The 22,137-nt window shown below is 39.4% G+C and overlaps 1 protein-coding gene across 9 annotated transcripts in view; it reads left to right on the forward strand.

Moving 5' to 3' along the window:
• Positions 1-22,137, forward strand: part of ARHGAP24 (Rho GTPase activating protein 24) — a 528,054-nt gene that overhangs the window by 453,905 nt on the left and 52,012 nt on the right. For 8 of the 9 annotated variants that reach the window (XM_002804123.4, XM_028848595.2, XM_078001956.1 and 5 more), the window contains one exon: positions 15,984-16,191. In XM_002804123.4, the coding sequence (XP_002804169.1) occupies positions 15,984-16,191 (208 nt within the window). Of the gene's footprint in view, positions 1-3,473; positions 4,500-15,983; positions 16,192-22,137 lie in introns of those variants that run through there. The other variant, XM_002804125.4, reaches the window with a different exon arrangement.

Genomic DNA, 22,137 nt, shown 5'->3' on the forward strand with positions numbered 1-22,137 from the left:
TGTGGTTTTATCTGCCTCTGGTCTTTGATGATGGTGATGTACTGATGGGGTTTTGGTGTAGGTGTCCTTCCTGTTTGATAGTTTTCCTTCTAACAGTCAGGACCCTCAGCTGTAGGTCTGTTGGAGATTGCTTGAGGTCCACTCCAGACCCTGTTTGCCTGGGTATCAGCAGCAGAGGCTGCAGAAGATAGAATATTTCTGAACAGCGAGTGTACCTGTCTGATTCTTGCTTTGGAAGCTTCCTCTCAGGGGTGTACTCCTCTCTGTGAGGTGTGGGGTGTCAGACTGCCCCTAGTGGGGGATGTCTCCCAGTTAGGCTACTCAGGGGTCAGGGACCCACTTGAGCAGGGAGTCTGTCCCTTCTCAGATCTCAACCTCCGTGTTGGGAGATCCACTGCTCTCTTCAAAGCTGTCAGACAGAGTCGTTTGCATCTGCAGAAGTGTCTGCTGCGTTTGTTTAGTTTACTGTGCCCTGTCCCCAGAGGTGGAGTCTACAGAGACAGGCAGGTTTCCTTGAGCTGCTGTGAGCTCCACCCAGTTCCAGCTTCCCAGCAGCTTTGTTTACCTACTTAAGCCTCAGCAATGGTGGGCGCCCCTCCCCCAGCCTCGCTGCTGCCTTGCCGGTAGATCACAGACTGCTGTGCTAGCAATGAGGGAGGCTCCGTGGGTGTGGGACCCTCCCGGCCAGGTGAGGGATATGATCTCCTGGTGTGCCTGTTTGCTTAAAGCGCAGTATTGGGGTGGGAGTTACCCGATTTTCCAGGTGTTGTGTGTCTCAGTTCCCCTGGCTAGGAAAAGGGACTCCCTTCCCCCTTGCGCTTCCCAGGTGAGGCAATGCCTTGCCCGGCTTCAGCTCTCGCTGGTCGGGCTGCAGCAGCTGACCAGCACCGATCGTCCGGCACTCCCCAGTGAGATGAACCCAGTACCTCAGTTGAAAATGCAGAAATCACCGGTCTTCTGTGTCGCTCGCGCTGGGAGTTGGAGACTGGAGCTGCTCCTATTCAGCCATCTTGCTCCGCCCCCACCAAGTGTCTATGTTTTAACAGTATCTTCTGTTAGGGAAAGGGAAGGTTCCTAACCAGGATGACCATTCATTCCAATTTCCTTAGTAAGAGCGGTTTACAACTTTTGTCCCAGGCTAATTACTGATCTTGCTACCTTTCACTCCCACGGTGTTCAAGTTTGGATGACAACACATATGGTTACCTTATTCATAACCCAAAATGGCTAGCAAGTCACTATGTAAAATACTTGAAAACACCAGCTGAATCCCCACTCCAGTACCTTAGCAGAGGATTCCTCATAGTTATGCAGTAAGGAGTTCCCCTTTATCCATGGTTTCAGTTGCCACTGGTCAACTGCAGTCTGAAAATATTAAATGGAAAATTCCAGAAATAAACAATTCATAAGATTTAAGTCGCACGTTGTTTTTAGTAGCATGATGCAATCTCATGCTGTCCTTCCCAGGATGTGAATCGTCCAATTGTTCAGTACATTCACGCTGCACACACTACCTGCTGCCCCTTAGTAGCCATCTCAGTGATCAGATCGACTGTCACAGTATCACAGTGCTTGTGTTCAAGAAAACTTTGTTTTACCTAATAACTGACCCGAAGTGCAAGAGTAGCTAATATTGGCAATTTGGATATGCCTGCCTGCCTTTCTTCCTTCCTTCCTTCCTTTCTTCCTTCCTTCCTTTCCTCCCTCCCTCCCTCCTTCCTTCTTTCCTTCCTTCCTTCTTTCCTCCTCCTTCCCTTCTTACCTCCCTTCCTTGCTTGTTTATTTTTATATTGGGTTTCTGTTCAATTGTTTTTGAGGCAATTTTTATGAAAGTGTCTAGTCCAGAATCTGAGATCTGAGGAGAGTGATAATTCATTAATAGTGATTTTGTTTTTCTTTTTTTTTTTTTTTTTTTTGAGATGAAGTCTCCTTCTGTTGCCCATGCTGGAGTGCAATGGCACAATCTCAGTTCACTGCAACCTCTGCCTCCCTGGTTCCAGTGATTTTCCTGCCTCAGCCTCCCCAGTAGCTGATATTACAGTCGCCTGCCACCACACCCAGCTAATTTTTTTGTATTTTTAGTGGCGATGGGGTTTCACCATGTTGACCAGGCTGGTCTCAACCTCCTGACCTTAGGTGACGCACCCGCCTCAGCCTCCCAGAGTGCTGGGATTACAGGTGTGAGCCATCGCGCCCAGCCCAATAGTTCTTGTAGCTCTGATTGCTTAGCTACTGATTGTTAGCTCTGATTGTTAGCTACTACTAAAATCAGATCTTTCCCGTATATTTCTGCCTCCTAATGAAAAGAGTTGATTCAGAGACCCAGCAAGGCAATAAGAATACTATTTGTTAATAATCCTTACGATGAACAATTGGCATGTAGGCAGACAGAGGTTAATTAAGAGGTAACGTGTTCTTGCTTAGCCACAGACCAAGTGCACAATCTTGGATGTGTAGTTTTACTTCCCTTACCTTTGGTTTTACTCACTTGTGAAATAAGAAAATTAGAAGAAAAAAATGCTTTCACTTCCCAGCTCCAAAATCCTGTGATTACAGGAGTTCTTTGTAGATCAGTGCTCAGGTCAGCGGATTTTTCTGTTGGCTGAAGTGCTTGAAGGGCAGCACTGTTTCTCTTGGTGGTGCTGAATTACACTTTGTGATTCTTTATTTTCTTAGCAGTGTGCTGTGACACAGAAGGTAAAATACCATTTGAACAACAGGGCAGAACTAAATAATAATAATCCTTTCAATGACAAAAGATTACCTACATGGTCATGCTAGTCAGAGTAATGATGTTTTTAATGGAAGAACCTTTTTAACACTCCTCATGGTCTTGTAAAGCTTCTGCCGAATGTCTGGGAAGGAACACAGTGGCCTTGGGGGTCAGCTGGGGTTAAGGCACTAACATCCAAATCAGTTCATGGAACAGCCAGGTGGATGAATGATTAACCCAGCAAGTAAATTGTTCAGTGAGTAGGACTGAGAGGCTTGGTGGACATGGGGGCTGGGGTGCAGAAGGTATGTGCAAGAGCATGGACGAATGTTGAAAACAGAATTGGTTTGCAAACTATGCCTGGAGAAATATATATGTGTGTGTAAATACACCCACACAAATACGTGTTGATGTGTTTGCAGCTTTACCCACAGACTCTTTGCCACTGGACTTTAAATACTTTTCTGTTTTAGGGACATACACATACACATGCATAAATACGTTTTCAGGGTATGCATGTTAAATCAGTGCTCACAAATGAATTCACTTACAAATGATTTGGAAAAAAAAGTAAAACTTGTATGGGAAGAGAACAAATGCAGGTATGAAGGGGCAAAAAGTGTACCCCCTGGGGGTTGGTTTGGTGCCCTGTGATTTCTGGAGGGGCTGAGCCAGCCAGCTGTAAAAGTGTTACACAAGACAAGAGCTGGGAAGTCAACACAAAGTCAAAAGAAAAAGAAAGGGGTTCACACCGCAGCGTGGCATTCTCCCTCCTCCCCTCATCCTGTTGTGACTGCACCTGCTGCATGTGACCGGCGGGCACTGGAAGCAGCCGCAGCCACACAGCCTTGGTGAGGAGCCACCGCAGCCCTGCCAGCTCCCTCCCAGCTCTCATTGAGAAAAGGGGAGACGGAGCAGGAGGAGGGGGAGGAGACGCTCCCTGCAAAGCTGCCTCCCCCTGCAGATCCAAGGAGCCTCTTGGAATGGGCACTCGACTGTTCTGACGTGGTGATTCCCTCAGGAGTTTGAAGACAGAAAGGAAAGGGGAGAAGCCTGCAGAGAGCATCAAAGGATGAGGGGTGCTATAAAAGGAGCAGGGGAGTCCTTTGAAAGAAATCTATCATGCACTGAAATGCTTTCTGGAGAAGGTGCCATTATTTTCCTCCCCTCTTGCTCAGATGAAAGGAGCCAGCAAGGACAGTCCTGAAATTTTCCTCAGGGGCCTTTTTGTCATTGTTCCTCTTTCCTCTTGCACAGGGCTATTTGCTGACCTTTCCAGAGGAATCTCAGTCCAGCTGAGAAGACAGTTCTTAATAAAAACAAAAAAATACAAAAACCAATTCCTGCTGTTTGAATGAGAATGGTAGCTTGCTTGCTGCAGTTCTTTTCCTGTGACATTTTGGAATGTCTGCAGAAACTTAAAAAAAAAAAAAAAAACCCTTAAAAACTCCCTGGATTAGGCAAGAGAAAAGGAAGTATTTTTGCTAAAAAGGAATAAATGAGAGGTGGTAATTTATCCCTAAGCCAGGACCTGGATGATCAAAACCTTCAAGTTTTAGGAATCAGCACTTCAAAAATAACAAATAAACAAGCATGAGGAGTGACTGTGGGGTTTCGCTCAGAGGCAGGTTTTAAAGGAAGCCAAAACCGGGTTCAGAACTTCGGGCCTGTATGATGCCTGAAGACCGGAATTCTGGGGGGTGCCCCGCTGGTGCCTTAGCCTCAACTCCTTTCATCCCTAAAACTACGTACAGAAGAATCAAACGGTGTTTTAGTTTTCGGAAAGGTAGGTAGTGATATGATCATGTCCTTTTTATAAATACAAATAATATTCATATTCTCTTAGGTTTTAAGGTCTGTTTATGCTCAGATAAAATGGGAGTTTGGAAACCAAGAGCTTAGGACTGTACAAGAGTGATTTGTGTGTGTGTCCTTGCTTGTCTATACTTATTTTCTGAGGTTCATTTAAATCTCTGTGTATTATTGTCTGTGAATAGGTGGGGTAGGTGGGGCTTAAAGAATAGTGATCCTATGGGGATCACCTTGACTGACAGGGTCCTAAGCAAGCTGGGCTGACCGTCCTCAGAGGAGGGACCAGAGTGATCTTGGGCCCTTCCTACACCCGAATCAAGCAACCACGTTCTGACCCCTCAAAACAGAGCCCTCGCAAATCCCTGTGCTGTGTTCCCGTCACCTTGGTTTTGATTCTGGCTGCCTGTGCTTGCCTCACCTCCCCTGTTGAGAAAAATTTGATAATAGAATTATCCGGTTTTGATTCTGGCTGCCTGTGCTTGCCTCACCTCCTCTGTTGAGAAAAATTTGATAATCGAATTATCCGGGCTGACCCATTTTCAAGAGGCTTTCAACCATATTGATGAATATTTGCTGGGAATAGGAGTCACCCTGACTTTTCAAATATATTGCAAGGCGGCACTGGGAGAGGGCAAAGATAAGAACTATCAGGAACAGGGGTAGGAACATAGAACAACTTACGATCAATAAAAGAAACGAAGACATTTCTGAATTGACTTATTTTAGGGGAATTAGAGAATATAAAATAGGTAAAATAAAATGTTTTCAGGAAAGGCTTATGGATCAAAATATTTAAAAACATCTTTTTGCTTTAAGATGAGGATAATTAAGTGGAATGGCTGTTTAAATAGAAACTAAGTAATTATAATGTTAATGACATGTACAGTAAGCTAATAATTTAGTGAGGCCCTGAATTGAATGACATCTAAGGTTGTTTTTCTCCCTCACACCCTTTTTTTGATTTGCCACTCATTAGTTAATCTTCCCTACTTAGTAACTAACAAAAAGTAAAACAAAAATAAGAAAAATCAAAATTACAAAATATGGTGGAAACTTTATTTTTAAGGAAACTATTGTTCCTGCAGAGTGTTTTCCTTTGCGTACCTAAGACATGGCAACAATCACTGTCATATATTATCAGCAAGGAATTCAGGTGTTAATTTACATTCCTATCTCATCCTCAAAGATAATTAAATGAGAGATGCATGTCTCATATTTTTATAGGTCTACAGGGATTTTCTGAATACCATAGGATTGCATCATTGATAGAGAAATTAACAATGACAGAAATGTTTAAAGGCTCAGGGACTAATTGCTTAAAAGATAGTTTCCTCTTCTAGTTCCCCAGCCCATCAGAAACTAAACTGGTTCTATCCAAACACAACTCTTCGGGGTTACTGCTGTTCATTTGTAACATGAGATATTTGGAGGATTATTAATGTATCTTTAAATGACTTTTTTTTTTTTTTTTTTTTTTGGCCTTTGCCACCTTTCCGTCTCCCATAGAATCCGTGTGAACACACTGCTGTTCCCGATGCCTTCCTCCCTTTCTCCTTAAATACCAAGCGGGGAAGGCAGTGCCTGGGAACAACATTCCCATGGACTGGCAAATGGCCAACACCGAGTAGGGCACAGCTTCCATCTATCCTCTCCTGGGGGGCTATTTTTAAAGGCTGTCCTTTTCTCTGCAAAGCCTTAGCAGTTTGGGGAATGTCCAGCATTTGAACCAGGATGAAGAGTTTTTTTATTTACAAAGCTGTATTCTGCTTTCTGTCGAAAGGAGAAAGGAGAGGAGGTGCAGGAAGCATTCAGCGGTTTTACGCTTCCTTTCCATTCTCTGGAGCCCGCTGCATTCCAGGCTCTCTCTGTTCAAGGGCTGCGTGCCCACAGTTCTGCAGTGGGGCCCTGGGAGCACAGGCGCTCAGCTGCTGCAGCCCCAGCCCGCCGCCACCTTGCTCTGCTGCACTCATCACTCAGGGCAGCAGCAGCGTGACGCACAGGGGTTTTACATCTTTATTGAAGGTCTGACCTTGAAAAGAATGAACTCGTCTCTCAATTCTGGGTTCCTAAAACCATGCCACCTTGAGAAGAGTGTGTTCTTTTGTGCTTTCTTTAATTTCCTGGGTACTCAAGTGTTTCAAGAAGTGGCCTGGGTTTCTGCGTTCCTCTCCCAAACCTGTCCGAGAGAATCAGTTTAAGTCATTTTAAGGAACACAACAAGGAGAATGTTTGAAGCCAGGAAAAATGCCCAGAGGTTAAAAAAAAAAAAAAAATGTTGACGTGGCTACTTTTCCTGATCCACATGTAAAACATGTTTTGTTTTGTTTTTTCTTTTTTCTTTTTTTTTTTTTTTTACTGTTGTCAAAAGTAGGCCAACAGCAGAGGAGACATGCTGCATTTCTAGCGGTTTTAGAAATGCTGTCAGGATAAAGTGTGGAGTTGAGTAAAAGTTTCCAGAGGCCTGGTTACATTAGAGCTTGCATGTTGTACAAGCTGAAACTCACCTCTCAGAGCACCTTTCTCTTCCAGACCTCTTCTGTTCTTTGCTACCCTTTCATCTCTCACTCTTTCGGTACTAATTAAGGTCACTGAAAATGATTTCCCAGTGGTTTGAAAAATCCAGGAACCAAGAAACATCTATTAGGCAGGAAAGTGGGGATTGTGGTGCTTTGAATTTATGTTCCGTTGAGATAAAGATTATAAGTGAATTTTTTACCCTGTTGATTTTGAAACTACAATTTTTCTTTCCCTCTATAACAAAACTATTGGCAGTATAACCAATCCTTTGATTACCTGGGAATGTATAACACCAGGGTCTGAGCACTTGGGTCTAGTCATAAGAGGCTAGATTCATTGATTGTTGTGATCCCAGGATGCAAAATTAGATTTTTAAAGTCCGACTCTATCTTGATTTTTTCATGAACTGCTCCTTTCTTGGAGATAAGTGATCATCAGGTCCTCAGTGGCTTTTCCTACACAGCAAACGCTTGGTGATCATGTACCATTTTTTCTTCTTTACGTCCTTCCAGCTCCGTTTCCATTTCCATCACCTTCACTCTTTGTGCCTTTATTGCTCCATGTATACAACTTACTTTAACCTAGTGGCTTTTCAAGACAGCATTCATCCTCACCTCTGTGCACCCCCAGCACTCTTCACAAATTCCTACAACACACAGGCCATCTTGTGAAGCATTTCCCTATCTGTATTTCTAGAACCGTGCTGTCAAAAGCAACTTTCCACAGCTCAAAAGATTTTTATGATCCCCTATTGCTCACAGGAGGAAATCCTATTTCAAGTAACTATAAAGGCCCTCCGACAAATTCTAATAATCCCCTGGAGTATAAGCCCCCTAATTCCCCAGACTGTTTCATCCTTTCTCCTAAACACATGTCCTACACCACTTCTTCATGTTTCTTCACTTTGTTTCCTCCGCTGTGATGCTTTCTTCCCCATTGTCTGTCCCAACTTTATGCTCTCTTCAAGGCATCACTGGATCTAATTTCTTCAGCAAGCTTTCTCTGTTTAACAATTATATGCTCCTAACTCTATAGCTCTTATGTTTTATTTTATTTGTATTTATTTGTTTGTTTGTTTTGAGATGGAGTCTCATTCTGTCATCAAGGCTGGAGTGCAGAGGTGCAGTCTCAGTTCACTGCAACCTTCACCTCCTGGATTCAAGTGATTCTCCTAGCTCAGCCTCCTGAGTAGCTGGGATTACAGGCACCCACCACCATACCCAGCTAATTTTTGTATTTTTAGTAGAGATGGGATTTCATCACATTGGCCAGATTGGTCTCAAACTCCTGACCTCAAGTAATCCTCCCACCTTGGCCTCCCAAAGTGCTGGGATTATAGGCGCAAGCCACTGCACCCAGCCTACAGCTCTTATATTTTACATATGCTGATTATTGGCCACTGTATCCTCATAGCCACTTTGAGGTGCTTTATACACATTTGTAGTATACACACATGCACACACACACATATTTATTCCCAAAGTGGAGAATGGCAATAGATCTGTTCAATCAGGGATTCAAGATTGATTATAAACCAGTGAAGTACAGTGTTACTATCTATCTATTCCCACGAGTCCATAGGCAATAGAATGTCTTTACAGTGGTGGTGGACAAGACCAACATCCTCTTTAAAATGTATTGTATGTTATATATGTTATAATCACATTTATGAAAATGGATTTGTCCAACAAAATACCACTATTCAAATCTATATAATTTTAAAACATATATAAAGGACTAGCTCATTAATTCATATATCGATGTTTTATGGAGCCTCTACCAAGTGGTGCTGGGAATGAGAAGGTAAACAAACAGGTTGTCTCAAATCTATGAATTCACAGACTCCTTGGGAATAACAAAACATAAATAATTACTTTGTGATAAGCAATACACCAAATTAGCTATTAAGTTGGAGGTGCCCCTGAACAAAAGGCTGACCACAGGCTCCTGTGGAAACCCAGTGATTCACATAAACTAAAGGAAATCAGGTTTGGTCTTTGAAAGTTACAAAAAGACATTTTCTCCTATGTGATACTAAGATAATGGTGAGAATGCCTTGGAAAAATTATGTTTGAATTAAATTAATATAACATAGTGAAAAATGAAAGACTTTTAGAATCATATGGAGCTGTGTTTGTATCCCAAATCTGCCACTTTCTAGATGTGTGACCTCAGACAGGTCACCTACCATCTTCAAGTCTGTTTCCCTGTTTGTAGAAAAGGGACCCCCTTGTAGGATGTCTGTGAATGCCAAATAAAGAAATATATGCGGCCGGGCGCGGTGGCTCAAGCCTGTAATCCCAGCACTTTGGGAGGCCGAGACGGGTGGATCACGAGGTCAGGAGATCAAGACCATCCTGGCTAACACGGTGAAACCCCCTCTCTACTAAAAAATACAAAAAACTAGCCAGGCGAGGTGGCCGGCGCCTGTAGTCCCAGCTACTCAGGAGGCTGAGGCAGGAGAATGGCGTGAACCCGGGAGGCGGAGCTTGCAGTGAGCCGAGATCCGGCCACTGCACTCCAGTCTGGGCGACAGAGCGAGACTCCGCCTCAAAAAAAAAAAAAAAAAAAAAAGAAAGAAAGAAAGAAATACATGCAACTTGCCTGACTTGGAACCTAGTATCTATAATTACTCCACTGGTCAAAGACCTAGTCCACTGGGTCGCTATGTACACCTTCTAACACTTTCTTAATCTTTCCAGGCCTTTATTATTTTCCTTCCTTCCCCTCTCTGACCTTGAAAAGGGTAAAGGTTCTACCAACATTCACTGGTTATGATAGACCTTGAGCTCCTTGGAGTAAAGGCTTTCTATCTATATAATATTTTGTGGCTACTTAGAAAGTTGGTGACAGAGTGAAGTAAGCTTTGCCTGTCTTTCTTAGTTCTGTACTAAAATAGATGTATTTTACTTTGATTTGCCCATTTACTATGGGTGAATATTCATTTTAATGGAAAATTCTTGCCATCCTGGTGATACCAGGATTTATCCTGCTAGCAGAGTTGCAGTAAGCAGAGGATAAGTCAAGGCAAATTCCCATTGTGGCTGAGTATGTGATCTATAGACAAGAAAGGATAAGGAACCCAAAATTAATGGCACAACTCAAGAATTATCAATGAGTTTCATTTGACATTGAAATTATTCATTTATTTTCTATTATTGGGGAGGTAAAGTGTTTTGTTTCCATGCATGCATTTATTCCATAAATGTTTATGGGGCATCTGTGTGTCACCCATCTTGATAAGTTCCAGGGACATAAACAAAAGGCCTTGACTATGGTAAAATAGAATTAAAGCTTCGGAGTCCTTTACACCTGGGACCAATCCCAGTGTGGTCCTTGTGTCTGTGGCACCTTGCCTAAACCTCTCCGAAGCTCATAGGATAGATATACAGTATGTAACTGCTTTCTTATACTTAATAATAATAAATGTAAAACAATTATTTCATTATAATAAAAGTAAAAGTAAACTCCTCTTTTTACTAGTCCAGCACAGGTTAGGCATCTAAATAAATAATTTCCATGCAAAATGTTAAGGAATAAAGAAACATATCAAGCTTTGTGTCTAGGGTAGGGGATGAGGCAATGGAATGTCAGTAAAGACTTGACACAGGAGATGTATGAGTTGACTCTTACAGGATAAGGTTTCCTACGCTGACTTACAAAGGCAGGACCTACCTTCTAGAAGGAGGCATGAAGACATGACAAGCAATACATAGTTCAGCATAGTTTGAGAGCGTATTATTTGTGAGGAAGCAAAAGAAATGAGAGTGGAGATGTCACAGTGCCTGGCACACAATGGATATCACCTAAACATTGTTGACTGAATGGAAGATGAAGAGGCTGAGATCAGCTTGTGGGGACTTTATTTCATAAAAAGGAATGTGGTTGCAAAGACAGGCTGGTGGACACCATTGGAAGAGGTGAAGCAGAAGAGTGGCATGATCCAATTGAAATATTATGAAGTCCACCATGGCAGCACTTGGCTGGCTTGGGAACTCTGCTCTTCAAAAAATCATAGGAGAAATACTGAATATCTAACCTAATGCAGTGGTAAGGAGCTTGGAGGCGATCAGCATGGTGATTAAATGAGTAGCTTGAAGGAAAGAGGAATGTAGGTGGATTCTCAGATGGCACTTCAATGTTTTGGGGGAATAGCTTGTATGTACTGATAACCAAAATTAGGATTAAAGGACACAGAACAGGTTTTTAAAAAGAGATGACTTATTCAGCTTTAGAAATTTTGAGTTTGAAAATGTTTGAGCTATCCCTATTGAGAGTTCTACTGGGCACCCAGAAATCCAATGCTGGAAATTATAGCAGTAGCCCAAATTGAGATACAAACCTGAAAATAATTAATACGTAGTGAAATTAAGTGGAGTCTAGTAGAGTAACTGTATCGGGTTAAGTAAAAACGGAGCTGAGGACAGAACCCAGATAACTATTAAAGAGTGTAGTAGTTAGCATAGTCAAGAAAGGGACTGAGAAGGGCATTGAGAGGCAAAAATCATGTAACATGTGAAGTGTCAGGAAGAAGAAGGAGACTGACAGTTTTAAAGGGAGTGAGACAAGAAGTAATACAAAGAACAAATTTGGCTGTCAATGATTTGGCAATTAGGAAGTTATTGGTGACCGTGGAAAAAGCCATTTTATTGTTATAACTGGGTCAGATATCAAATTGCAAAAGTTAGAAAGTGGATAGAAAATGATGAAAAGGAGACAGAGTCACATACTTCACTGGGAATTGAGGAGCAAAGAGAATATGTAGTTACAGGGCACAGAGTCGAAGAAGGTTTAGATTCATCTTTGCTTATTTATTTTCAGGAAGAATGAAATATGAATGTATTTATAGCATCACAGTCACTCACTTCACAGGCAGCCTCTAGCTATTGGCTCTATAAATTACATGTAAAGGGGGACCCTCTCAAACCCTGAAGGCTGTGGCGGTTTCTCTCTTGCTTGTTCCACTGGAAACAACCACCTACCAGTATAATAAATTCACCTGTGTGATTTACTTTCTCAATCCAGTGAAAAGTCACATCCTGGGTGATGTTTTATGACATATCAATGTACTTTCACATGGAGGAGAGGTAGGCATGATATTCATCACCGCCCACAAATACTGGGGACGGTTTTGTCAGAGTGTGTGAAAACTTGCTGGGAGTTTAAGTGGACATAGCTGGAACTGTTCGCGTGACCCACATCCCAGGGAGTATTGTTAATAATCTACTAGTCACTGTGTCCTTTCTTCATGCTGTTAGCTGGGGGTAGCACATGACCTTTGTGCTTTTGTGTTAATTTTAAAATTTGAAGTTTCGCTGCTCCCTCAAGAAAATTTTTAAATAAATCTGGTTTTTTTTAAATGATTTTTTCCCATCAATAGCTTTCCTCCCAAGGAACATTCTTATGCAGAAGGGCAACCTACATCTACCATTTTAAGCCAGAAATATTTGGCACACTCTATTTCCAGTGCTACAGAATGGGGAGTATACGTCTATTAAAATTCTTTACTCATTCTTTGCAAGACCAGTTCTACAGCAGAAAACTCATTTTCCGACAGGAATTTTAAACCATATATACATGTTGTCTACATGCTTTAAAACTTTTTTACATATTATACTGCTATATTAAAGGCATCAGCTTTTTAAAAAGGAAATTGCTTTGGGGGACAGCATGCTCATTGAAGCTCCAGAGTATTTTCCTTCTCTTTTTTTTCCTGACCTCCCCCAACTCCCAATTTACATTTTCTCAGCACAAATCATTGATCCTAATGTGATGGGAGGAATTGAGGTCAGAAAGCTAATAAATGGCAGGTGTCTTCCTCCATTGCTGTTTTCAGCCATTGTGCATACTACACAGTATTGTGTAATAGACACTGAGTGGCTCTGATATCCCACTGCCTCAAACAAGCCTTAGCTCCACCATTTACTGCTGTGTGACATTTGGCAAGTTACTTGACCTTTCTGTGCTTCAAGCTCCTCCTCCTTAAAGTGCAAGGAATGGTGGTGCCTGCCTCACAAGGTGTTATGAATTTTAAATGAGAGAAATGCAGGTAAACTGCTTGTAACGTGCCTGGCATATGTAAGTACAGCTTAGCTATTATCACTTTTTAAAAGCACAAAAAAGGTACATGGTTTTACTCGGTTGTAGAATGTACTAATATTTTTAATTACTAGAAAATGAGGACTCACGATTGTGATTAAATACATAGGAAAAGGACTGATATTCAGGAATGAGCAAAGATTTTAAAGCTAAATAAATCTGAATGTGGACTTCCATTCTGCCACTTGGTGCTCTGTAACTAACCTTAGACAGATTGTTTCATCTCTCTGAGCCCAAATTTTCCGAGTGAAAAAGAGAGAATGATAGTTACCTTACATGTTTCTTATAAAGATGAGAGAATATTGTGAGGGACTCAGAGTATAATAAATACTTAATGAATTTAAGTTTCTTGCTATAGTTTTAAATTCTTATTTTATTATAAAGGCAAACCTGCATGCACAAGAAAGTAAAAAGGAAACCAAATACACGTCTAAAGCAAAACACCCCTTTCTTTATTGCTTCCTTGAGTTGTTGGGAAAAGAAAAAAAATCCTGAAAGCTTTGAGAAAAGAATGTTTGACTGTTTTTCATTACTGTATAAACCCGAATTTTGGAAGTTTTGTTCATGTTTGTAGCACACAGAGTCATTGAATTGCAACATCTTTAGTAGATTTTCTGTTGGATTTGGAGAGAACCCTTAGGTAATATATTTATCAATCGAAAGCAAAAATCCAAAGTAAAAAAAAAAAAAAATCACACATACATAAAATTTATTTCCAAATGTCAACATATTATTTTCTTAAATGATCTGTAAGTCTTCTAAAAGGCTATTTACTTAATTTTGGCAGGATATAGTTCAAACAGTAGAGGCAAATAAGCATGACGTTTGTTTTCAAAGCTCTCCACAGGAAGGGTCTATATTCTCCAATATAGCCAATTTGTAAACCTTATTATTAAAACACTAGAATATCTCCAAAAATTGTTATTACCATTGAATGGATTAGAATTTTGTTTTGCTGAAGGAATAGAAAACTGGCTTAAACGCACATCAGCTTGCTTTTCTCACATTAAAAGCTATCTGGACAAAGGTGCGGCCAGTATTGGATCAGTAGTTCAATAAATTCAGCCTCAGCATATCTGTTAATCTTTTAGCCTTTCCCTTGTGATTGTTGCCTAATGGACAAAAGATGACTATAACAAGAGCCTGTATCATGCCCAAGTTGAAGACAGGCAAAAGGAGTTATTGACAATTACAAATGCTTTTCCTTTTCATCAAGAAGAGCAAGTCTTCCTAAAGGCTACAAGAAGACTTATTGACCAGGACTGTGGCACGTGACCACCCCTCTGCAAGGGAAGTGGAAGAAGTATTTAATTGTCCAGCTTCTATAATGGAAATGTCAAGGGAGAAGGGGATGTCAGTGTCTGTTGGAGTTGGTGAATAATGTTTGATACACGATTATCAAGGAACTATTTGTTCTAAAGTCTACAAACCAAGCTAACTAGACCTGTTGTCTGCTCTAATCTTTACTGCCCTTAGAAAACACTATTTCTAATTCTGCTTTATATGCTTGAATATTGACATTAGGTTACTCAACATTATTTCCTAAATGGAATATATGTATTTCATTAGTGCTAAATTTTATACTAGTTGTAGAATAGTTGTGTTTCCTGTTATCGTTTCTACCTGAGCTAAGAATATTTTCTTTGGTAACAATTCTTTATTGCTTGAAATGTGACAGTTTTGCACTAATGAATCCATAAAGACATTATGTTACAGGTGGGGGGGCAAAGCATCTGTTGGTATGATCTAATCCTTAACCTAATGGCTGTTAAATAGTTCCCCACACATTCTGAAGTCTTACCTAATTTCAACATGCACCACTTACTTTTCTTCCCCTTTTATGAAACTCCTTAGACCATTACAATAATTTCATGACATTCATTCCATCTGGGAACATTGGAGTCACATTTGCTTTGGCTGTTTTCCCCCCCTTTCTCATAGGTTGATAATTTTTACCAAGCTACTACCTAATATTAATATATTTCAAAAATATAATCTCTTAATTAGTGAAGTCCTGAGGATGAAATAGTGACTGTTTTTGGCTCAGGTGTATACACCAAGGAATGTATGGTTTGTAGGTATTGCAAAATCATTAATAAATCTAACTAAAACTTGGCCTGCTTTTTACTGCCACCATGTACTGCCAATTCTAAACAATGTACTTGATAAAATTCCCTACCTGTTAGGGCAAGTCACTGTGAGCCCACCTCTCCACTTTTAGTATGCTCTGCTTTGTAAATTTCAATTTTTCACTTTCAAATAAGTTAATAGTTTAAGACATGCAAACAGTGTCTGAAATATTTTGTATGGGAGAAAATTCAGGGTTTCTTTTCCTGGTTTTATCACCTTGATTACAGTCATGGCATCACAACTTGAGTAAAAACAAAAGGGGAAAAAAGAAATAGGATTTAAGTGTAAATTGGACATAAATATAAAACTGTAATAAAGGTAGAATTTGACTATTTTCTGCAGCATATTTCTGCTTTTAAGCTATTGAATACCATTTCTTTCCTAAAAGGAAAAAAAAAAATGAAAACCCCAAACTCAAGTTACATTTATTACAGTTTTTCTTATTTCAAAATGGATATCTCAAACTCTGTATTTCTGTTTTGGTTTTGGGCTAAACATAGAATACAAGAAAGGGGCAGCACAAGGTAAATTCATACCATTTGAGGAATTGTATATAATGAATTTGATTGTATAATAATGTGAAATACTGAATGTTAAGTGCTTGCTAGCATTCCAATCTTTGTTTTTCTGTTATATTGAATTAAAACAACAACAACAACAAAGTGGGAAGAGATAAATTTTTCAAGTTCACTGTAATCCTTTACTTTTTTAGGCATTTTTGGACAGAAACTGGAGGATACTGTTCGTTATGAGAAGAGATACGGAAACCGTCTGGCTCCGATGTTGGTGGAGCAGTGCGTGGACTTTATCCGACAAAGGGGGCTGAAAGAAGAGGGTCTCTTTCGACTGCCAGGCCAGGCTAATCTTGTTAAGGAGCTCCAAGATGCCTTTGACTGTGGGGAGAAGCCATCATTTGACAGGTAGAGTCACAATTTTACTAACCATCTTCACTGAGAAGTTCAGACTGAATTGACAGGATGCAGTGAGCTGAGGAGGCATAACCTTGATTGATGTGTGTCAACAGTTTGCAACATAGATTATTTGCCTGCAGGAGTTTGCATTGTTTCTATTAAATTACAAAGTCAAAAATTTGGCACCTTAGATATCTTTCTCTTCCATACTTTCCATCTTAAAACATTCTTTTTTGTTCTTTTTCTTTGGTACTAAAGTAAAACTGTATTAAACTTTTGCACTGGAAAAAGTGAACTTATAAAATAGAATTCTTCTCGTTTAATTTTTTTAAATTCTTTCCATTAAGGAACAATAAAAGTATTATGAGTAGAGATTGAAATATTTGCAATGTAATTTAAAATGAGTATTTCAATAATAACCAAAGCATTATATTTTTAAATATATAACTCTACTTTAATCTAGAATAGTTTTACAGGGAAACAAGGAGAAGTACAGCATGGTGAAAATAAAAGAATAATGGCAGCCCAGAAAAGAAAATATAAAGCATTTCTAACTCCACAAATTAAGAGTTAATCCTGGCTAATATTTTGTGAATTATCTTCTTCTCTTTACTTTTTAAACGCTTAGTAGAAAAAGTAAAATTCCATCATAATATTATCAACATTATATACCAAAAATGTTTCCATATTAATAGCTGAAAAATACCCATTTATTCTAATATATTTTAACTTAACATTTTATCATTAACAAATTCTGTGTCTTTTTAAATATCTAACATTTCACTCTACAGGTATATTATTCACAACTATTTCAATATTGTTGGACATTTACATTATGACATTTTCATTATTATAAGTACTATTGTAGTGGATATACATTTCCATAAATACTTTCTATTTTTGAATTACTTAGGATAAATTCTCAGCATTGGAATTTTTGGATAAGAGTAATCCTGATACTTGAAAATTAAAAATATCCTACTGTCTTAGTCCATTCAGGCTGTCATAACAAAATATCATAAACGGAGTGGTTTATAAACAAAATTTATTTCTGAAAATTCTGGATTCTGAAAAATCACAGTCAAGGCACTGGCAAATCCGTGTCTGATGAGAACTTGATATCAGTTCATAGATGGTACCTTTTCACTGTGCCCTCAGATGGTGGAAAGTACAGGGCAGCTCTCTCCGGGGCCTCTTTTTTTAAATTTTATTAGACTTTAAGTTCTGGGATACACTTGCAGAACATGCAGGTTTGTTACATAGGTATACACGTGCTGTGGTGTTTGCTGCACCCATCAACCTGTCATCTACACTGGGTATTTCTCCTAATGTTATCCCTCCCCTTGCCCCTGCACCCCCCAACAGGCCCTGGTGTGTGATGTTCCCCTCCCTGTGTCCATGTGTTCTCATTGCACAATCCCACTTATGAGTGAGAACATGCAGTGTTTGGTTTTCTGTTCCTGTGTTAGTTTGCTGAGAATGACGGTTTCCAGCTTCATCCATGTCGCTGCAAAGGACATGGACTCATCCTTTTTTGTGGCTGCATAGTATTCCATGGTGTACATGTGCCACATTTTCTTAATCCAGTCTATCATTGATGGGCATTTGGGTTAGTTCCAAGTCTATGCAATTGTGAACAGTGCTGCAATAAACATACGTGTGCATGTCTTTATAGGAGAATGATTTATAATGCTTTAGGTATATACCCAGTAATGGGATTGCTGGGTCAAATAGTATTTCTGGTTCTAGATCTTTGAGGAATCATCACACGGTCTTCCACAATGATTGAACTAATTTACATACCCACCAACAGTGTAAAAGTGTTCCTATTTCTCTGCATCCTCTCCAGCACCTGTTGTTTCCTGACTTTTTAATGATCGTCATTCTAACTGGCATGAGATGGTATCTCCTTGTGGTTTTGATTTGCATTTCTTTAATGACCAGTGATGATGAGCTTTTTTTCATAAGTTTGTTGGCCACATAAATGTCTTCTTTTGAGAAGTGTCTGTTCATTTCCTTCACCCACTTTTTGATGGGATTGTTTGTATTTTTCTTGTAAATTTGTTTAAGTTCCTTGTAGATTCTGGATATTAGCCCTTTGTGAGATGGATAGATTGCAAAAATTTTCCCCCATTCTGTAGGTTGCCTGTTCACTCTGATGATAGTTTCTTTTGCTGTGCAGAAGCTCTTTAGTTTAATTAGATCCCATTTGTCAAATTTGGGTTTTGTTGCCATTGCTTTGGTGTTTTAGTCATGAAGTCTTTGTCTGAGGCCTCTTTTTAAAAAAATGTCTAAACACAAATTCAATGAGTTGTAGATATAAACCGAACTTATGACTGTGGGTAATAACAAAGCACAGTTTAGTTATAATTATGAAAATCATGAAATCAGAATGCAAAAGAAAGCCTTTATAAAGATGAACTTTATGAATGATGACATGAATATCATCATTAAAGATGGCTTAGTTTTCTTTTTTTCTTTTTTTTCTTTCTTTTTTTTTTTTTTTTTTTTTTTTTTTGAGATGGAGTTTCGCTCTTGTTGCCCAGGCTAGAGTGCAATGGCACGATCTTGGCTCACCACAACCTCCACCTCCTGGATTCAAGCAATTCTCCTGCAATTCTCCTGCCTCAGCCTCCTGAGTAACTGGGATTACAGGCATGTGCCAACATGCCTGGCTAATTTTGTATTTTTAGTAGAGACGGGGTTTCTCCATGTTGGTCAGGCTGGTCTTGAACTGCCGAGCTCAGGTGATCCACCCCACTCAGCCTCCCAAAGTGCTGGGATTACAGGCCTGAGCCACCGTGCCTGACCTTTTTCTTTTTTTGAAACAGAGTCTTGCTCTGTCGCCACACACTGGAGTGCAATAGCATGATCTCAGCTCACTGCAACCTCCACCTCACTGGTTTAAGCCATTCTCCTGCCTCAGCCTCCCGAGTAGCTGGGATTATAGGCATGTGCCACCATGCCTGGCCATTTTTTGTATTTTTTTTTGTTGAGATGGGGTTTCACCATGTTGGCCAGGCTGGTCTCAAGGCCTAGGTTTCTATATGTCTCAAGGTCTGCTTTGTATTTAGAATAAATAGTGCAACGAGTGTAAATAACAAACAAAAGCATTACATATGAAAAGGGCTGGGCACAGTGGCTCGTGCCTGTAATCCCAGCATTTGGGGAGGCTGTGGTGGGAGGATCACGAGGTCAGGAGTTCGAAACCAGCCTGGCCAACATGGTGAAACCTTGTCTCTACTAAAAATACCAAAATTAGTCAGGCGTGATAGCAGGCGCCTGTAATCCCAGCTTTTCAGGAAGCTGAGGCAGGAGAATCTCTTGAACCTGGGAGCCAGAGGTTGCAGTGAGCTGAAATCAGGCCACTGCACTCCAGCCTGGACAACAGGGCAAGACCCCATCTAAAAAAAAAAAAAATTATAAATGAAAAGAAACATTTTTAAAATTACTGGAGACCTTAATATTTAAAATAAACTTATAATTTGTCCTTTTCCTTTATAAAGTAAAAAATAATTTACTATTCTGTGTTAGTCTGTTTTCATGCTGCTGACAAAGACATACCTGAGACTGGGTAATTTATATAGGATAAAGGTTTAATTAATAACGTACAGTTCCACGTGGCTGGGGAGGCCTCACAATCATGGCAGAAGGCAAGGAGGATCAAGTCGCATCTTATGTGGACGTTGGCAGGCAAAAAGAGGAGCTTATGCAAGGAAAACTCTTGTTTTTAAAACCATCAGATCTTGTGAGACTCATTCACTATCATGAGAACAGCCTGGGAAAGACCTGCCCCATGATTCAATCACCTCCCACCAGGGTCCTCCCATGACACGTGGGAATTGTGGGAATTACAATTCAAGATGAGATCTGAGACACAGCCAAACCATATCATATTCCTTCATTTTTGAGGTTTTATTTTTATTTATTTATTTTATTTTATTTTTATTATTATAAATATATGTCTTCTGTTTTACTTTTTTCAATTTTTATTTTAGAATTGCATGCAGGTTTGTTACAAAGGTATACTGTATGATGCTGAGGTTTGGAGCATGAATGAATCCGTAACCCAAGTAGTGAGCATAGTATGCCAATAGGTAGTTTATTTCAACCCTTAGTGCCCTCTCTCCTACTCCTCTCTTGTATTCCCCAGTATCTGTTGTTCCCATTTTTATGTCCATGTTTACCCAATGTTTAGTTCCCACTTATAAGGGAGAACATGGGGTATTTGGTTTTCTGTTTCTTCATTAGTTCACTTAGTTTAATGGTTTCCAGCTGCATCTATGTTGCAGCAGAAGACATTATTTCATTCTTTTTGATGGCTGCATAGTATTCCATGGTATATATGTACTACTTTTGCTTTATCCAGTCCACCATTGATGGGCACTTGGGTTGATTTCGTGTCTTTACTATTGTGAATAGCACTGAAAGGAACACATAGGTGTATGTGTCTTTTTGGTAAAATAATTTATTTTCCTTTGGATATGTACCTACTAGTGGGACTGCTGGGTTGAATAGTAAGTTCAGCTATCACTTCCTTGAGAAATCTCCAAATTGCTCTCCACAGTGGCTGAACTGATTTACATTCCCATTAACTGATTAAGTGTTCCCTTTTCTCCTTGGACTCACCAACATCTGTTTTTTGTTTTTTGTTTTTGGCTTTTTAACAAAAGCTGATTACTGTGAGATGATATTTCATTGTGGTTTTGATTTATATTTCTCTGATTGGTGATGATGAGCATTTTTTCATATGTTAGTTGGCATCTTGTATGTCTTCTTTTAAGAAGTGTCTGTTCATGTCCTTTGCCCCTTTTTTTAATGGTTTATTTGGTTTTTGTTTTTTGGTATTTTTGTTGTTTTGTTTTGTTTTTGTTTATTTTGCTTGTTGATTTGTTTAAGTTCCTTATAGATTCTGGATATTAGACCTTTGACAGATGCACAGTTTGTGAATATTTTATCCCTTTCTGTAGGTTGTCTATTTACTCCCTTGATAGTTTCTTTTGCTGTGTAGAAGTTCTCTAGTTTAATTAGGTCTCATTTGTCAATTATTTTTGTTGCAATTGCTTTTGAAGACTTGGCCATACATTTTTTGCCAAGGTCTGGGACATCTTTTATAAGAGCATTAATCCTATTCATGAAGGCAGAGCCTTGATCACCTCCCAAAGGCTCTACCTTCTAATATAATCACAGTGGTGATCAAGTGTCAACATATGAATTTGGGGAAACACAAGCATTCAGACCATAGTACATGCTAAGTGTTGTTTCTCTGTGAAAGTGTAGAATTAGTACACGGATAGACACATGGTGAGTATACAAACTGTTGTAGTCTTTGTAAAGCAATTTGATAATATATTTCAGGAGCATTCATGCAGGCAATTCCAATCCCAGAAAAAGATGAGATATGTAGAGCAAACGTAAGTGCAAAGTTGTTTATTACAAATAGTGTAGCAATAAAAACTGAACACCAATTTATTATCTCCCTGTGAGTGTGGTTATCAAATAATGGTGCATTCATATAAGAAAATATTACACAGTTTTAACATTTTAGGACAATTGCAATTACATAATGATAAATGGAAAAATAAAACAGGATCAATTAATTGATTAAAGCCCTGTCTTTTACAAAGAGTATTACAAATAGTTTACAAGGATTCATAAATTTACTGTGAGAGAAAAAATATAGGTGGAGGTACAGAAATGAATTCAGAACAAGGATCACAGAACAAATTTCAAGACTGTAAATACACTTTTTGCTGAGGAGCCACATCTCTTATTCTATACTTTAAAAAGAAAATCGGATCAATAGTTATATAGGTCAGTCCCATCCACAGCATATAAACAATGACTTATGCAGGAGAAATGTTCATTTTTAGTGCCAAAATTAGCAAGAAATATGTCAGTAGGATCTCATAATAGAATATTGTGTAATGGGATAAGCAACATCCTCTACAAAGA

Source organism: Macaca mulatta, chromosome 5 (assembly GCF_049350105.2).
Source record: "Macaca mulatta isolate MMU2019108-1 chromosome 5, T2T-MMU8v2.0, whole genome shotgun sequence".
In the NCBI taxonomy this organism is placed as follows: domain Eukaryota; kingdom Metazoa; phylum Chordata; class Mammalia; order Primates; family Cercopithecidae; genus Macaca; species Macaca mulatta.